A 17,147-nucleotide genomic window follows, 5' to 3' on the forward strand; every position below is an offset into this window, starting at 1 on the left:
GATATCAGTGATGGGTTGGAGACCCTTTAAAATGTTACCAATAGTGGTGAAGGGCAGGTGGGATTTGGAATCTTTTACCAAAGAAGAGCAGGCAGGATTTGGTCTTAGAGTGTAAGAGAAAAAGAGAAGTCAAGCTTTTTGGAGAGAACACAGGGAAAAGTGAGTTTTGTTTGTGTGTGCGTTTATTGAGGTAGGGAAAGGGTGGGTTTAGTGGGTTTATTACTTCTTTGCGTGTATTAACTTTGAGATGCTAATTGGACACTGAGCATGTAGGCAGTTTGATATATAAGTCTGGAATTTAGGGGGAAGATTGGTGTTGGAGAATAATTCTTCGGTGTAGAAACACAGAGCCTTGTGACTAGAGGAGAGAACCTAAGTGAGCATAGATAAAGGCAAACACAGAACCCTAGGGCGTCCGGCATCTAGAGGTCTGCAGGATGGGGAAGGTTTAGCAAGAACTGTAGGTTAGCAGCCAGTGGGTAGAACGTTAGCTCATAGGAGGCCAAGTGTCATAAAAGGAAAGATCTGCCCATACAAATTAGAATTGTTGTTGTTGTTAGGTGCTGTCGAGTTGGCTCCGACTCATAGCGACCCTACGCACGACAGAACGAAACACTGCCTGGTCCTGCGCCATCCTCACAGTTGTTGCCATGCTTGAGCCCCTGTGTCAGTCCACCTCATTGAGGGTCTTCCTCTTTTTCGCTGACCCTGTACTTTATCAAGCATAATGTCCTTCAGGGAGTGGTCCCTCCTGATAAGATGTCCAAAGTATGTAAGACGTAGTCTCGCCATCCTTGCTTCTAAGGAACATTCTGATTGTACTTCTTCCAAGACGGATTTGTTCATTCTTTAGGCAGTCCATGGTATATTCAATATTCTTCGCCAACATCACAAATCAAAGGCGTCAGTTCTTCGTTCTTCCTTATTCATTGTCCAGCTTTCACATGCATATGAGGTGACTGAAAACACCATGGCTTGGGTCAGGTGCACCTTAGTCTTCAAGGTAACATCTTTGCTTTTCAACACTTTAAAGAGGTCTTTTGCAGCAGATTCGCCCAATGCAGTGTGTCTTGATTTCCTGACTGCTGCTTCCATGGGTGTTGATTATGGATCTAAGTAAAATGAATCCTTGAAAATTTCAGTTTTTTCTCCATTTATCATGATGTTTATTGGTGCAGTTGTGAGGATTTCTGTTTTCTTTATGTTAAGGTATAATGCATACTGATAGCTGTGGTCTTTGATCTTCATAAATAAGTGCTTCAAGTCCCCTTTCAGCAAGCAGGGCTGTTGTCATTTGCATTAAAATGAACATAAAAATGAACCCAGTGTAATTATAAATTGTGAAAATACTGTCGAGGAAGAGAACAGAGTGCTAAAAGGGTAATTACAAGGAAAGCATAATTTGGTCATGGGATCAGGGAAGATCTCAAGAAGTATGACCTTTAAGTGGAAATTTGGAAAATACATAGTTGTTATTGAGGTCAAGAGTGAAAGAAAACACCTTCAGGACATAAGCAAGAACACCTGGAAAGGACTTGAGAGGGACAACGTCCTTGAAGCATTCGAAGAACTGAAACACAGGACCAGTATGGATGGGGCTTAGAACGCAGTGGGGAGCATAGTGTGAGATTGGGCTGAAGAGACAGGCAGGAGCTAGAGCAGTCAGAGCTTTACACACCATGTTCAGGAGTTTGGCTTTTATCATAAGAGCGATGTTGTATGGAAAGCCCCTGAAAGATTGTAAGCAGTGCAGTGACGGGCTGAATGTCATTCTAGTGCCCTAAAGGATTCAAGATTGCAAACCTCAGGTGGGGAAACTAGGCAGGAGGCTATTCCTGGAGTGTGAGGGATGGATGTTTCCCATTAGGTATTGGTGCTGGACATGGGGGAAGAGAAGAGTTTCAGGAGATTTTTTAGGAGCAAGACTTGGCAGGGTTTGCTGAATGGTTGTACGGGAATAGGAAGGAGATGACACTGGGGTGATTGTTACCATTGTGGCAGGAGCCTCTCCTCTAGGTCCGTAGTGTGTTCTCCTAACCACTTCATTTGCCAGATGTCCCCATTTTTATACAGTAGTTAATATTATCCACCAAATAGTAAACATTTGTTTTATACTGGGTAGTTTACATACATTATGTCAACAAGGAACTGGGGATTCAGAAAGATGAACCAATTTTCCCAAGAATATCAAACTTGTAACTGTCTGAGTTTGAGTTTAAAACTGAGTTACAACCTGAATCTACTTCCTCTGATCTTTCAGTGGCAACACACTGCCTCCCATCTTATTCGCTTCCCTCTCTTTAATCCTACAGATACGTTTCCTGTCAGCCAGTTAGTCGGCCATCACTGCTGTAACATTTGTGCACCTACGTCCCCTCTCCTAAGGCCAGCGTCACAGAATTCCAAGGCAAACATGTTTTCATCAAACCCCAAACATATATTTTATTGGCAAAAGAATCTTCCCTGTCTACCATTCATGCTACATTCATTCAGCATTCGACTTTTCCTAATATATTTTCCAGTCTAGATTGTCACAATTTCCTTATCATTTGTTAAAAAGCCCCCAGCCCTCCAGTTACTGAGTGTAGACAACTAGTGTCCAATAGAACTTTCAGCGATGATGGAAATTTCCTGTTTGTGATTTCCAGTATGGTAGCCACTAACCACATGTGGATATTAAATCTGGATAATACAACTGAGGAATTAAATTTTATTTAATTTCAGGTATTTTAAATTTAAATAGCCACATATGGCTAGTGACTGTTAGATGAATATACATTTAACCAGGTGTCTGTAAACTTTTCCTTAAAGGTCCAGGTAATTACTGTTTTAGGCTCTTAGGCCATGCAGTTTCTGTCACAACTACTCACCTCCACCGTTGTAACTCAAAAGCGGCTACAGACAGCACGTAGACAAATGGGTGTGGCTGTGCCCCGGTAAGGCGTCAATTACCAAAACGAGCACAGTGCCACCGGTTGTCGTTTGCCAACCTCTAGTCCTCATCAAGTAGGCACATTCATTTAATTCTGACAAGAATCTTATTAAAAAACCAAAACCAACCTGTTGCCGTCCAGTCGATTCCGACTCATAGCGACCCTATATGACTGAATAGAACTGCCCCATAAGATTTCCAAGGAGCAGCTGGTGGATTCAAACTGCCGATCTTTTAGTTATCAGCTGAGCTCTTAACCACGGAACTAGCGGGGCTCCTCATCCTATTAAGCAGATATGATAATTTCTCTTCTTTTACACTTCGTGCTGTGTGATGCTGTGTGTGTCTCCTGTGCAGTGACTACCTACATATACATATATGTGATTAGACTCATCCTTGTCATAGCAAGCTGTGTACTTAGCAAGCTCCCTAAGTCACCCCGATCTATACCAGTGTTTGGGAACTGATGACTTCCTTTACTCCCCTAATCACTGCCCTCTTCCTACTGGGTGACCTGTCTTCTATTTCTCTTCTTTTCTTGTCTGTTTTTTAAAATTTAGTTTAATTCTCCCATTTTAAAGTTTTATTTCCCCTGGAACAAGAAAAATGTGAGTAACTGCTTCTGTATTTTCTTTCAGTCCTGGAATCAAGATGTGAGACCAAGAAATTGTATCTGAAGAAGGAAAGTTATAAAATAGAACCATCCCAGTGGGAGATAATGGAAAGACTTACAAGACATCATCTTCGGTGCTCTAGCTTCAGAGGTGATTGGGAATGCAACGGCCAGTTTGAGAAACAGCTTGGCTCTCCGGACGGGCACTTCAGTCAGCTGGTATTTACTCGTGAAGACATGCCCACTTACCGTCAGCATCCGTCCTTTACGTTACAGCAAATCATTAGCAGCAAAGAAAGATACCGTGAGACCAAGGAATTTGGGAAAGCCTTCCGACGTGGCCCCCAACTGACTACACATCGGATAATTCATACCATTGAGAAACCCTATGAATGTAAGGAATGTGGAAAGGCCTTTAGACATCTCTCGAGACTCACTCATCATCAGAAAATACATACTGGCAAGAAACCCTTCGAATGTACAGAATGTGGAAAAACCTTTATTTGTGGCTCAGACCTTACTCGCCATCACAGAATTCACACTGGTGAGAAACCCTATGAATGTAAGGAATGTGGAAAGGCCTTTAGTAGTGGCTCAAACTTCACCCGACATCAGAGAATTCACACTGGTGAGAAGCCGTATGAATGTAAAGAATGTGGGAAAGCCTTTAGTAGTGGTTCAAACTTTACTCAGCATCAGAGAATTCATACTGGTGAGAAACCCTATGAATGTAAGGAATGTGGCAATGCCTTTAGTCAGAGCTCACAACTTATTAAACATCAGAGAATCCACACAGGTGAGAAACCATATGAATGTAAGGAATGTGAAAAGGCTTTTCGTTCTGGTTCAGACCTGACTCGACATCAAAGAATTCATACTGGTGAGAAACCCTATGAATGTAAGATATGTGGGAAGGCATATTCTCAGAGTTCACAACTTATTAGTCATCACAGAATTCATACTGGTGAGAAACCCTATGGATATCAGGAATGTGGAAAGACTTTTAACTATGGCTCACAACTTATTCAACATCAAAATTTATACTGGTGATAAACTGTAAAATACGGAAATGTGTATGAAGGCTTTTAATTACAGCTCAAAACTATGTTCAACATCAAAGAATTTATCTTGATAGTAATCCCTATAAATAGAATAACTTAGAAATATCTCACTTGTTCAGGTATTTAGCCTGAGAAAATTCAAGCAAGAGAAACATCCTATGGATAGAATACATTTTGGAAGTCCTTTAATAAAAGCTCATATTTTTTTGATATCAGATGATTCAAACTATATAAAGTATTGAAAATGAAAGCACTTTGGACACTTTCCTAACCTCATCTTAAACATCAGAGAATTCATGCTGAAATGTAATCCTGTGAATTTTTTTTCTAATTTGTCTATAATTCTTTCTTAATTTTTTAATCCGAGATTTGACTGTACAGTCCCTACTGTTTATATCATAGATTATAAAATACCATTATTTTTAAAATACTTTAATACCTGAGAGAAGTGCCCTCTTTATTTTTGAAGATGGCTTATTCTTTTTGCTCTTTACAAAATTAAGGCTTTCTTACTGTAAAAGCAATAGCGAACAACTTTCAGTGAATTAAAAAAAAAGAAACCAAACCCACTGCTGTTGAGTCTATTCCAACTCATAGCAACCCTATAGGACAGGGTAGGACTGCTCCATAGAGTTTCCCCGGAGCGCCTGGTGGATTCGAACTTCGACCTTTTGGTTAGCAGCTGAGCTCTTAACCACTAGGCCACCAAGGTTTCCAGCTTAGTGAATAGAGGTTCATTAGTAGCTTCTTGGTGTTTGCTTGTGCTGTATTATGTTTTCAGTTCCCTATTTTGGATATGGTGGCTTCTTTCCGACTTTTTGCAATTATACACAGGACCCTGACGGACATGACATTATCCCTCAGCACATCTTTGTATCATGTTGTCTTTTTTTTTTTTTCCAGAAATAATGCACGAATACATTTTCCTTATAAAAGATTTAAACATTGCAAATAAGGTGAAAGTACCCTTGGACCATCATCCCTGTACCATTTCACTACCCAAAGAATAGCCATTGTTATCCATTTATTATTTATCCTTCCTGATCGTTTTTATATATTTTTATAGATGTATGTCTCTGTAGAAACAAATGGGATTATAATACCTACCTCATAATGTTGTGTGAAGATTAAATGAATTAAGACACATAAAGTGCTTAGAACTGTGCCTGTCATTTAATGCTGTGTTCACCATTGCCATTGGTATTATTTGTGGAAAGACTTTTATTGTTAAGCACACCTTACTCAGTATCAGGCAGGGTACTCACATTGAAGAAATACCCTTTCAGAGGGTATTGAATCACTTACTCCCTGTTGAACATGAAATAATAACGGGGAGAGTAATAGGTGCAGCGTGTGAGAATGACTTTATTCAGACTGGCACCCTTTTTGCTATGTTACACGATACCCAATGTAAAACTTTCTTTAAAGAAACAGGTATATAGATAAAACACTGGTGACACTGATAAAGAAAAAAACATGAAAGACAAATGAACATCATTATGTTTGAGAAGTGATAAAACCTTATAGTTACAAATTTTAAATGTTCTACTAATTACAGGGCTTTTTCCTAATACATCGGAAAACCCAAATTAAAAAGGTACATATCTTGCCAGCATTGACTCAGAGAATTAGAACTCTTGGAAGACTCTCTTATAAATACAGGAAATGGAAAAATCAGCATGAACTCTTATTAGGTATTACTAATAAAGCACCAAACACAATTTTTTTCCAGCCAAAAATATATCAAGGGTTCCAGGAACTGATTCAGTTATAGAGAAGTAGACATCTCATTGTACCCCATGATCCTGATGTCAGAAATGGATCAGGAGAGCGCAAGAAAAGAAAGCTATTTTTCTGTATCATATGTGAAGATACACGCGAGCATCCTGAACAGGTTAGCAAACTCCAGGTAACTATTAAAAGAACAAGAGTAACGAACCTGGTTGAGACAGTAACGGAAGAGGGTGCCCACTGCCGGATCCAGCTGGGATGCTGCAAGGAAATGGAAGTCCCATTTTGCCAGCTCTTTGGACATTTGGAGAGAATCCAGAAATTTTTTTTTTCAGTGTGTGATGTATCTTGATTTTTAAACAGCAGCTCAAATTAAATAAAATAACACTGTGAGAGCCAAAGAACATACACGGGCTCTGGCAGTAGCAAGTGGCCATGGTTTCTGGACACTAAAGCAGCGAGCATGTGAAAAACTCAGAGGAGCATTTAAAAATGCAAATTCCCTGGTCCCAACCACAGTGGTTCTGATTAGGTAAATTTAAGGGAGGGGAGAATAGCACAATACAAGTTAATTAACCAAGAGTTTCTTGCATGTGAACTGTTTCAGATTAACAGTCTTTGCAGAAATTAAATAGCCAAACTCCAAACATAAAGATTTAAAATAAAAAAAGGACTTGATCCAGCCTCAGTATTTTCTACATGCAGTTTTTGTTCGTTCTAAACATCATATTGATCTTAAAAAGGAGGGGGAGAGGATGTATTTTATGTGTCGTATTTTCCATTCTTGAACTGTATATACACACAACTGAAAATACAGAATTTTAAAGAGTTAACCTGTCAAGGTGCCGGGGGCCAGCCTCAGCAAAGAACAGGGTCACCAGAGGAGGGGTAGAGTTTGGCGAAAAAGAATGAGAGGTAGTGTGTCTTATATTTTCATTTTGCAGAAAAAGAAGCCTCTCTTTATTTTTTACATGGTCTTTTATATCATAAGCTTACAAAAGCATAACATCGCATGATCAATAAAGGGGCAGTACAAGATATAATCATCATAGATAACATCATTTCCCAGAGACATAATTTTCCAAGTGACACATAGTACAGTTCTGCATGCGCACACAAATACAATGGGTTTTTGTTTAGTTGATTTAAAGTAACAATTGACTTCATACTGCTTTACACTTATGCTTAATCTTGCAATACCTTCCACAGTTTTTATAACAATTAATCTTTTTGCAAAACCATTGCCACATAGGCTTTGTCCATCTTGTCCAGGGTGGCCAAGTTCTTGAAGTCCAGCCACTTTGGGTTACGTCATATTGTCCACGATTATGCCAAGGACAATTAGCCCAATCTCTATACCCAAAGACCAGTCAAGCGCAGCAGTGAGCGGGGTAGACGAGAAGGTCGACCTGTAATTGGCTGAGAAATTGGCTGAGAGAACTCACTGCCTTTTGTTTTTCCACTTTTATGGGATCATGTGTGGGTGGTGGTTTAATCACAAAAGGGCCTCGGTAAATATCAGGATTCCACCATCCTGTTTTTGTTTTCCATAGTTGAGCTATTCGTTCTCCCCCTAAGACAACTTCATGTTGATCCTCAGGTAATACACGGGCTGTCCCTACCCGGGATTTTACCAGGGGATTATGAGTAGGACGCCCCCCTCCAAAGGTCCCTAAATCTATAATGGAATTTTATGCTTATACATTCTGCTACACACAGGCTGAAAATGAAACAGAAACAGAACACAGATGACAGAGATATTCCTGACTTTTCAGGAATTCTTCGATGTTTATACTGGGTGCAGAGGGGCCGCCCTTGCAGCCTGGCTCCTCCTGACTTTTCAGGGATTCTTTGATGTTTATGCTGGGGGCAGTGGGTGCAGAGGGGCCGCCCTTGCAGCCTGGCTCCCAGCATCAAGGGAAAAAAGAAGGTAGAACTGTCACAGTTGCACCCTAGCAGCAAATGTGTCCCGGCAATTATGTGTTCTGCCCTAGACAGGGATGGACAGACTTCTCTAAAGGGCCAGGCAGTAAATATTTTAGCGTTTGCAGGCCATATGTCTCTGTCACGACTACTCAAACCCTCAGCTGCTCGTTACCAAGTGGAAGCCATGTGATAGAAATCCTGAAGGTGAAATCCCACAGTCAGCTTGCTGTAGGTTAGTGTTTTGAGATGTGCCTCAGTTTTCATGTTGAGCAAGCACCTTCCTACACGGGATGGATACTATCCGTGGAAGGAGAATCCAGACAGCCAGAGTGACGAAAGGTCTTTCATTCCAGGCTCCACTCCCTTTTTACCTACATCCCATGGGAGTTTTTGTAAGATTGAGTTACTTTAATTTATTCAGAATAAAGATAAAAAGTTAATCTCTGCGCACTTCTCCATTCCTCACTCCCTCCCCCGTGTCCATTTCCTTCTGTGTAATGTTTAAACATTGTGTATGTCCTCCATGAGGAGCCCTGGTGGCGCAGTGGTGAAGCTCTCAGCTGCTAACCAGAAAGTCAGCTGTTCGAACCCACCAGCCGCTCCACGGGAGAAAAATGTGGCAGTCTGCCCCCGTAAAGACTTGTGGCCTTGGAAACCCCGTGGGGCAGTTTTGCCCTGTCCTGTGAATAAACTGGATGGCAATGGTTTATATCTCCATGTATTTCTTCATGTTCAAATATTAACACACAAATAAATGATTTAGTATATTTTTGCCAAAAAATGGCTGATAGTTAATACATTTCTCTGCAATTTGTTTTTGTAAATTCATCCATCCATTTTGGATTTCCCTTCAGGTCAGTAAATAATGCTTAACTTAGTCTTTTTAATGGCTGCGGTATGTTTCACAGTGTGGTTGTCTCAATACCTGTTCAACCATTTCCCCAATTAGAGTACTTCATATTGTCTCCTCTTTTTGCCATTTAAAAGCAATGCTGCAATGAACATTCTTATGTTATATCCTTTTGTTTTTGTTGTGTGCCATCGAGTTGATATTTCTGTGTAATAGATTTCTTGAACCGTTTTCGTTGTCTCCTGTGTTTCTTAGGAATGTTTCATAGCATCAGCTGCTCACTGAAAATCTCAGAGGGCTTGAGGACAAAGGAACAGAGTTGCAATTTTTCATACACGCGTTTACTTAGGAGTCTGTGCACACAAAAAGATTTAAAATTTTAACCCATCAGGAATTGATATTTGTATAAGGTGTGATACCGTATTTCAGCTTTGCTTCCAGCAAGAAGAAAAGCCAGTTACGCCAAAACCAATTAGTCATCTTTCTGCTACCGAATTAGAATGCCATCTTCGTCATATATTAAATGCTCATATCTTCAGATCTACTTCTGCACTGAGTTTCCAGCAATCTTTGACTTAAACTTTTCAATAAAAGATAAGTACATTATAATTAATTATGTATTATTATTTGGAACTAAAGAGAATTATTTCTTCATAAGTATTTTTAAATTGTCCAGTTCCAATAAAAAATTCCTTTGTCCTGACAGGGAGCACGACAGAGAGTCTCTGAGGGAGCAGGAGAAAATGGGTGCAGAAGTCAAATTCTAGTAAAAAGATCAAACTTAATGGTGTGACTGAGACTGGAGGGACCCCAGAAAACATGGCCCCCAGACTCTCTGTTAGCCCAGAACTGAAACCATTCCCAAAGCCAGCTCTTCAGACAGAGATTGGACAATAAGAAAATGATACTGGTCAGGAGTGTGCTTCTTAGTTCAGATAGACCCATGAGACTATGTGGGCAGCTCCTGTCTGGAGGGGAGATGAGAAGGCAGAGGGGGAAAGAGGCTGGTTAAATGGACACAGGAAATACAGGGTGGAGAGAAGGAGTGTGCTGTCACATTGTAGGGAGAGTAACTAGGGTCACATAACCATGTGTGTATAAGTTTTTGTATGAGAAACTGACTTGAACTGTAAACTTTCACTTAAAGCACAATTTAAAAAGGAAAAATTCATTGGGATTATACTTTGAATATTATTCAATTTAAGTACAGAGTATTCCAAATAAATGCACAATTAGCATTGACTAATATACATGCGTCTTAAAATTTCTTTGATAACTCATTCTCTTGACCCTCTAATATCCTTGTAATGCTTCAAAGTACATAAAATATGTTTGTAACATCTGAAAGATTAATATATTTTATCAAGACACTGATTCTAAAATGGTAAGACTCCTTTGGGCTTTATAGTTCTATAGATAAAGCTGATAAACCGCATTCACAATATTTGTCATTTATACCCATTTTATTGTCTTACTGCATGTTGTAGACTTGCCGATGGTGAGTTTTGGGCAGGCCTTATTCTTTTTACCATATTCCCCATTTTTACACACTGGAGGGTCATCATATTTTCATTCATACTCTTGTTTGTGCCTCTGCAGGCAGAGTATGTTTGAACAGCTAGAGTTTGAATGAAGTATTAGGATGTGCATATTAACTCAGATTCAAGCTGTATCTTGCAACAAAACATTACTAACAAAGTCTGTTTCTCAAAAATAGTCTTTCTCAGAAATCAAGAGAAGTGTAATGATCACCACAAAGCTCTGTTTGTCTTATTTCTAATTTTAATTGAAACATATTCATTACAGTCCTTATGTTCTATATTTTGTAATTTGAGCAGATAAGGAATTCATTCAGAGCTGGGGGTCGGGGGGTAATGCTGAGAAATGCCCATGGTTGGCCACTCCCAGGAGGATACTCTGGCTCTCACCGGGGAAGCGGAATGAGAAGGACCCTTGAGTTTTTAACTGTACTGGCCTGTGGTGGAGTTTCCATGACTGAGCTGGGAGGGTCATGAGAAGGAGTGGTTAGTCATGGATTCACTGCCACAGACTCTCTCTGTTCTTACCAGGTTTTAGTGGATTTGCTTGAAAAATGTTTCTTCACCTGTTGTGTGCCCTTAGGACAGTTTCCAGAGACTTTACAAGTTTGTTTTATTATTTTTTAAAATAAATTTCACAAGTTATGCTTGTTTTACTGGGGACCAGATCCACATTCTGCCTCTCCAGAAGTTACATTGCTCATCCACTTTTGTGTTGAGAGGCATTTTGGGATTCATCCAAGTTTTATTTATGGTAACTGGCTACTAAGGACAAATACATGTCTCCTAATGGGCACATGAAAGTTTCTCATTAGGTTACGTGCTACGGCTGCTAACCAAAAGGTCCGCAGTTCGAATCGGCCAGGCGCTCCTTGGAAACTCTATGGGGCAGTTCTACTCTGTCCTATAGGGTTGCTATGTTTTTCTCTTTTCTATTTCATCTAATTCTGCTCTGATTTTTATTATTTGCTTTCTTCTGGTGCCTGAGGGTTTCTTTTGTTGCTCTTTTCCTATTTGTTGAAGTTGTAGGGATTCTTTGATTTTGGCCTTTTCTTCTTTTTGTACATATGCATTTATTGATATAAATTGACCTCTGAGCACTGCTTTTGCTCTGTCACAAAGGTTCTGAAAGGAAGTGTTTTCATTCTCATTGGATTCTATGAATTTCAGTATTCCATCCTCAATGTCTCCTATGACCCAGTCGTTTCTGAGCAGGGTATTGTTCAGTTTCCAAGGCTTTGATTTCTTTTCCCTGCTTTTTCTGTTATTGGTTTCTACTTTTATGGCCTTATGGTCAGAGAACATGCTTTGTAATATTTCGATGTTTTGGATTCTGCTAAGGCTTGTGGCCTCTTCTGGAGAATGTTCCATGTGCACTAGAAAAGAAAGTATACTTGGCTACTGTTGGATGGAACATTCTGTATATGTCTATGAGGTCAAGTTGCTTGACTGTGGCATTTAGATCTCGGTGTCTTTACTGAGCTTCTTTCTGGATGTCCTGTCTTTCACTGAAAGTGGTGTGTTGAAGTCTCCTACTATAATTGTGGAGCTGTCTATCTCACTTATGAATGCTGTTAGAGTTTGTTTTATGTATCTTGCAGCCCTGTATTGGGTGCATAAATATTTAATATGGTTATATCCTCCTGGTATATATAGTGTCCTTCCTTGTCCTTTGTGGTGGATTTAACATTAAAGTCTATTTTGTCGGAAATTAATACTGCCACTCCTGCTCTTTTTTGATTGTTGTTTGCTTGATATATTTTTTCCCCCTCCTTTGAGTTTTAGTTTGTTTGTGTCTCTAAGTCTAAGGTGTGTCTCTTGCAGGCAGCATATAAGCAGATCATGTTTTTAATCCCTTCTGCCACTCTCTCTCTTTATTGGTGCATTTAGTCCATTTACAATCAGCATAATTACAGACAGGTATAAGGTATATCTCATCTTGATGTCTTTTTTTGTGTGTTGTTGAGAGTTTCTTTTTTCCACTTAATTTTTTGTGCTGAGTAGTTTATATATTCCCTTTTCCTCTTATTCGTTGTTGATTTTGTTTCTGCTGAGTCTCTATTTTTTCTTGTATTTTATTTTGATGAGTAGCATAGTTAGTCTCCTTTGTGGTTACCTTAATATTTACTCCTATTTTTCTAAGTTTAAACCTTTTATTTCTTTATATTGCCTTGTCTTCCTCTCCATATGAAATATCTATGACTACATTTTTTAGTTCCTCTTTGTTTTAATGTTATCTTCTTTTACATAATAACATCGCTGTTTCCCTGTTGTGAGCGTTTTTTTATCTTATTTTTGTGATTTCCATGTCTGGGTTGACATCTGATTGCTCTGTCCAGTGTTCGAGTCTTGGGTTGATATCTGATATTATTGATCTTCTAACCAAAGAACTCCTTTTAGTATTTCTTGTAGTTTTGGCATGCTTTTTATGAATTCCCTAAACTTCTGTTTATCTGGAAATATCCTAATTTCACCTTCATATTTGAGAGAGTTTTGCTGCATATATGATTCTTGGCTGGCAATTTTTTTCCTTCATGTTTTATATAAGTCATCCCATTGCCTTCTTGCCTGCATGGTTTCTGCTGAGTAGTACAAGCTTATTCTTATTGACTCTCCTTTGTAGGTAACTTTTCATTTGTCCCTAGCTGCTCTTAAAATTCTCTTTATCTTTAGTTTTGGCAAGTTTGATTATAATATGTCTTGGTGACTTTCTTTTAGAATCTACCTTATGTGGAGTTTGATAAGCATCTTGGATAGATATCTTCTCATCTTTCATGATATCAGGGAAGTTTTCTGCAAATAATTCTCTCTGTATTTTCTGTTGTCCCTCCCTGTCTTGGTACTCCAATCACTCGTAGGTTATTGCTCTTGATAGAGTCCCACATGATTCTTAAGGTTTCTTCATTTTTTTTTAACTCTTTTATCTGATTTTTCTTCAAATATATTGGTGCCAAGTGCTTTATCTTCAAGCTCACCAATTCTGCCTCCCACTTGCTCAGTTCTGCTCCTCTTTCTATTGAGTTATCTACTTCTGTAATTTTATTGTTAGTCTTCTGAATTTGACTGCTGTCTCTCTCCGGATTCTTGCAGCTTATTAAATTTTTCATTATGTTCTTGAATAACCTTAATTTCTTCAACTACTTTATCTGTGTGTTTCTTGGTTTGTTCTGCATATTGCCTGATCTCCTTCCTAAATTCATTCCTGATGTCTTGAAGAGTTCTGTATATTAATCTTTTGAATTCTGCATCCAGTAATTCCAGGAAGGCACCTTCATCCAGAAGATCCGTTGATTCTTTGTTCTGAGAGCTTGTTGAGGCGATCATGGTCTGTTTCTTTATGTGACTTGGTATTGACTGTTGTCTCTGAGCCATCTATAAGTTATTGTATTATTTTATGTTTGCTTACTGTATCCTAGCTTTTTGCTTTGTTTTGATATGTCCAAATGGGTTGCTTGAGTGAGGTAGCTTGATTATTTTCACCTTTGAAGCTCTGATGTCCTGTCACCAGATGGCTACAGCTTTTATCAGGTATATCAGTCTAGGAGTCCATTCACTTTTCTTGTATGAATTCAGGTCAGATGTCCAGGTAGCTGATCATCAAGTGTGTGGTACAGGCTCTGTTCTATAGTCTTAGAGGGGCAGGGATGATTGGTGTAGGTACCAATATCTGGTTGCAGCAGGGGGTCACGCTCTGAACAAGGTAGGGGGCTGACAACCATCCCCCGAATGTCTGTAAGGAAAGTGTGTCCCTGGTCCCTGGAGCATACAGGTCGATGGGTTCTGCAGATGGACCGTGGGCACCCAATGCTTTTGTCTGTAAGGACTGGGAGGTACCAGTTATCCTTGGACCCCTGTCATGGGTGGCTGGGTGATGTGAGTGGAGCCACCAGTCCTTATGCCCGTGATATGGGTATGTGAGGACCCTATTTAATAGGCAAAGCAGTGTCAAATATCAAACACCCACCTCTTCACCGCACAACTGAAAATAGTTGCAGTCTGCCAACAAGGGCCTATTCTCCTGAAATAGGCCCATACAGGTCCATACGGGGGGGAAAGGTATTCAAAGTCCACAGACTGTTTATGCCTGGACAGGAGCCACTTCTGTCCTGAGCTCCCCCGGTTAGTAGAGCTGGCAAATTATCTTTTCCCCAATTGTGAATTTATTCCTACTCCAAAGCTGGGAGGATGGTTCCGGGCGCTCAACATGGCCTACTTCAGGCCCAGGGAAATCAACAGCCACTGAAGCTGGCTTGGGGGCTGGGAGGGGCAGTAAAATATACTCAAGTACTTAGCTTTTGCCGAGAGCGCCGTTATTCTCTGGTTCTGGGGGTGTGAGTAGGCTGTGTGGCTGGCTGCTTCTCCCTGAGGAAACTGTGCCCAAATGCTACCACCAGCCTGCCACAGTCGCTCCCAGGAATGGTGCCTGAGGGATCCCGGCAATTCAGGTCTGGTTGTCCTCTCCACTTCTGAACCGTCTCTCCCTCCCCCTGCCATTCAGTCCGTTTTCTAACTTTGCCTTTGATGTTCAGGGCTCCAAGCTTGTCATAAATATAATTGTTTCACTTGTTTTTTCAGGTCTTTGTTGTAAGAGGGATCGCAGGAAGCATCTAGCTATTCTGCCATTCTTGGCCCCGCCTCTTCTGTACATATTCTTGATACTAATTGTTTGTTGCCTGTGAATATCTTCTCCCAGTTTGCAACTATCTTTTAACTTTCTTTAATGTGTCAAAGGCGATTCTGAGTCCTTTGTGGAGGAGGACATCGGGTTATTTTTTTTTCATGTTTCGAAACACCATTAGAGGGAAAATATAGGCAAAAGAACAGCTGGTTTCTTGAACACAGCAATGGGAAAAAATACTAGGGTAAGTTGGACTCGCCTCCTAGACTCACATGAGAACACAAAACTCTTCTCTACTTAGACAACCATGAACCAAAATTTCTACCAGTAGCCCAGGTTTTTCTAAAATTACAGGAAATTCACCTTCCCTGCGCCCTAATTATGCTTAGGCAACCTCTCCTTGGCCCTTTTCCCAGCCCATAAGCAGGAGAAAGAACGCGCTGCAGGCACTATCTTCCTGGAAAATGAACCTCTGCATTTTAGAAATGAATTGCAGGCGAGGATAGAATTCAGTATCCAAAAAAACTGCAGCAGAAGAAAGAATCACATTTTCTTTCCAGAGAGTATGAATATTATCAAACATCTAACTCAAAACTTTTTGTTATATTAGGTAGGATTAGAAAAGACAGATTCTCAAGGGTGAATGTATGTGGACATGAAATAAATATAGCCATATCTACTCCAAAGAAATATTGTGCATCAATTAAAATACTTCTTATGGGTACGTCATACATTTAAATACTTGTGATGTCATTTTTAGTGTGATCATAACGTACGAAAAAATGTGAAGTGGCATTTAAATACTGATTATTTGAATAGATTTTGTATACATATCAAATAGATTGGTAATTGTTTTCCTTCGTTGTGAATATCTAGGAAGTAGAATTTTCCTTAAGGTCATACAAGGGCAGACTATGTGCACAATCTAAGTTAATATGGATATAATATGTACAATTGAAGAGAAACAGCATCGCATTAATTGTCACAAGGAACATTTCAAGATCTATCCTGAGGTACAATGCTGTCATTCATAATATCCATATGCCTACAAGGAAGACCAGTTAATACAATTATTCAAATTTATACACCAAACACTAATGCCAAAGATGAAGAAATTGAAGATTTTTATGAAATGCCGCAGTCTGAAATTGATCAAGCATGCAATCAAGATGCCTTAATAATTACTGGTGATTGGAATGTTTAAGTTGGAAAGAAAAAAGTAGGATCAGTAGTTGGAAAATATGGCCTTGGTTACAGACATGATGGAGATTGCATTATAGAATTCTGCAAGACCAATGACGTATTCATCAAAAATACCATTTTTCAACAACACAGTGACTACACATGGATCTCACCAGATGGAATACACAGGAATCAAATCAACTACATCTGTAGAAAGAGACAATTGAGCAGCTCAGTATCATCAGTCAGGACAAGGGCTGACTTCTTCGGAACATACCATCAATTGTTCATAAGCAACTTCAAGTCGAAACTGATTAAAATTAAAAGTCCACGTGAGCCAAAGTATGACCTTGTATACATCCCTCCTGAATTTAGATACTGTCTCAAGAATAGATTTGATGCACTGAACACTGATGACTGAAAACCAGAAGAGTTGTGAGATGGCATAAAGGACAACACACGTGAAGAAAGCAAAAGGTCATTAAAGACAAAAAAGAAATTACCAAAAGGGATGTCAGAAGAGACTCTGAAATTTGTCCTTGAGGACAGACTAGCTTAAGCGAATGGAAGAAATGATAAAGGAGCTGACCAGAAGATTTCAAAGGCCAGCTCTAGAAGACAAGGTAAAGTATTATAATGAAATGTTTAAAGACCTGGAGCTACAAAGCCAAAAGCGAAGAATACAATTGGCATTTC

General features: G+C 39.6%; 1 protein-coding gene across 1 annotated transcript in view; it reads left to right on the forward strand.

Annotated features, from left to right (window-relative positions):
• LOC126086108 (zinc finger protein 850-like) overlaps positions 1-7,000 on the forward strand; it is a 90,129-nt gene extending 83,129 nt beyond the window's left edge. Inside the window, 1 exon segment of the mRNA XM_049902272.1 lies at positions 3,927-7,000. Coding sequence (XP_049758229.1) covers positions 3,927-4,595 — 669 coding nt within the window. The 3' untranslated portion in view covers positions 4,596-7,000.
• The last annotated feature ends 10,147 nt before the right edge of the window (positions 7,001-17,147 follow it).

The sequence above is a fragment of the Elephas maximus genome, chromosome 11 (genome assembly GCF_024166365.1).
Source record: "Elephas maximus indicus isolate mEleMax1 chromosome 11, mEleMax1 primary haplotype, whole genome shotgun sequence".
NCBI lineage: Eukaryota > Metazoa > Chordata > Mammalia > Proboscidea > Elephantidae > Elephas > Elephas maximus.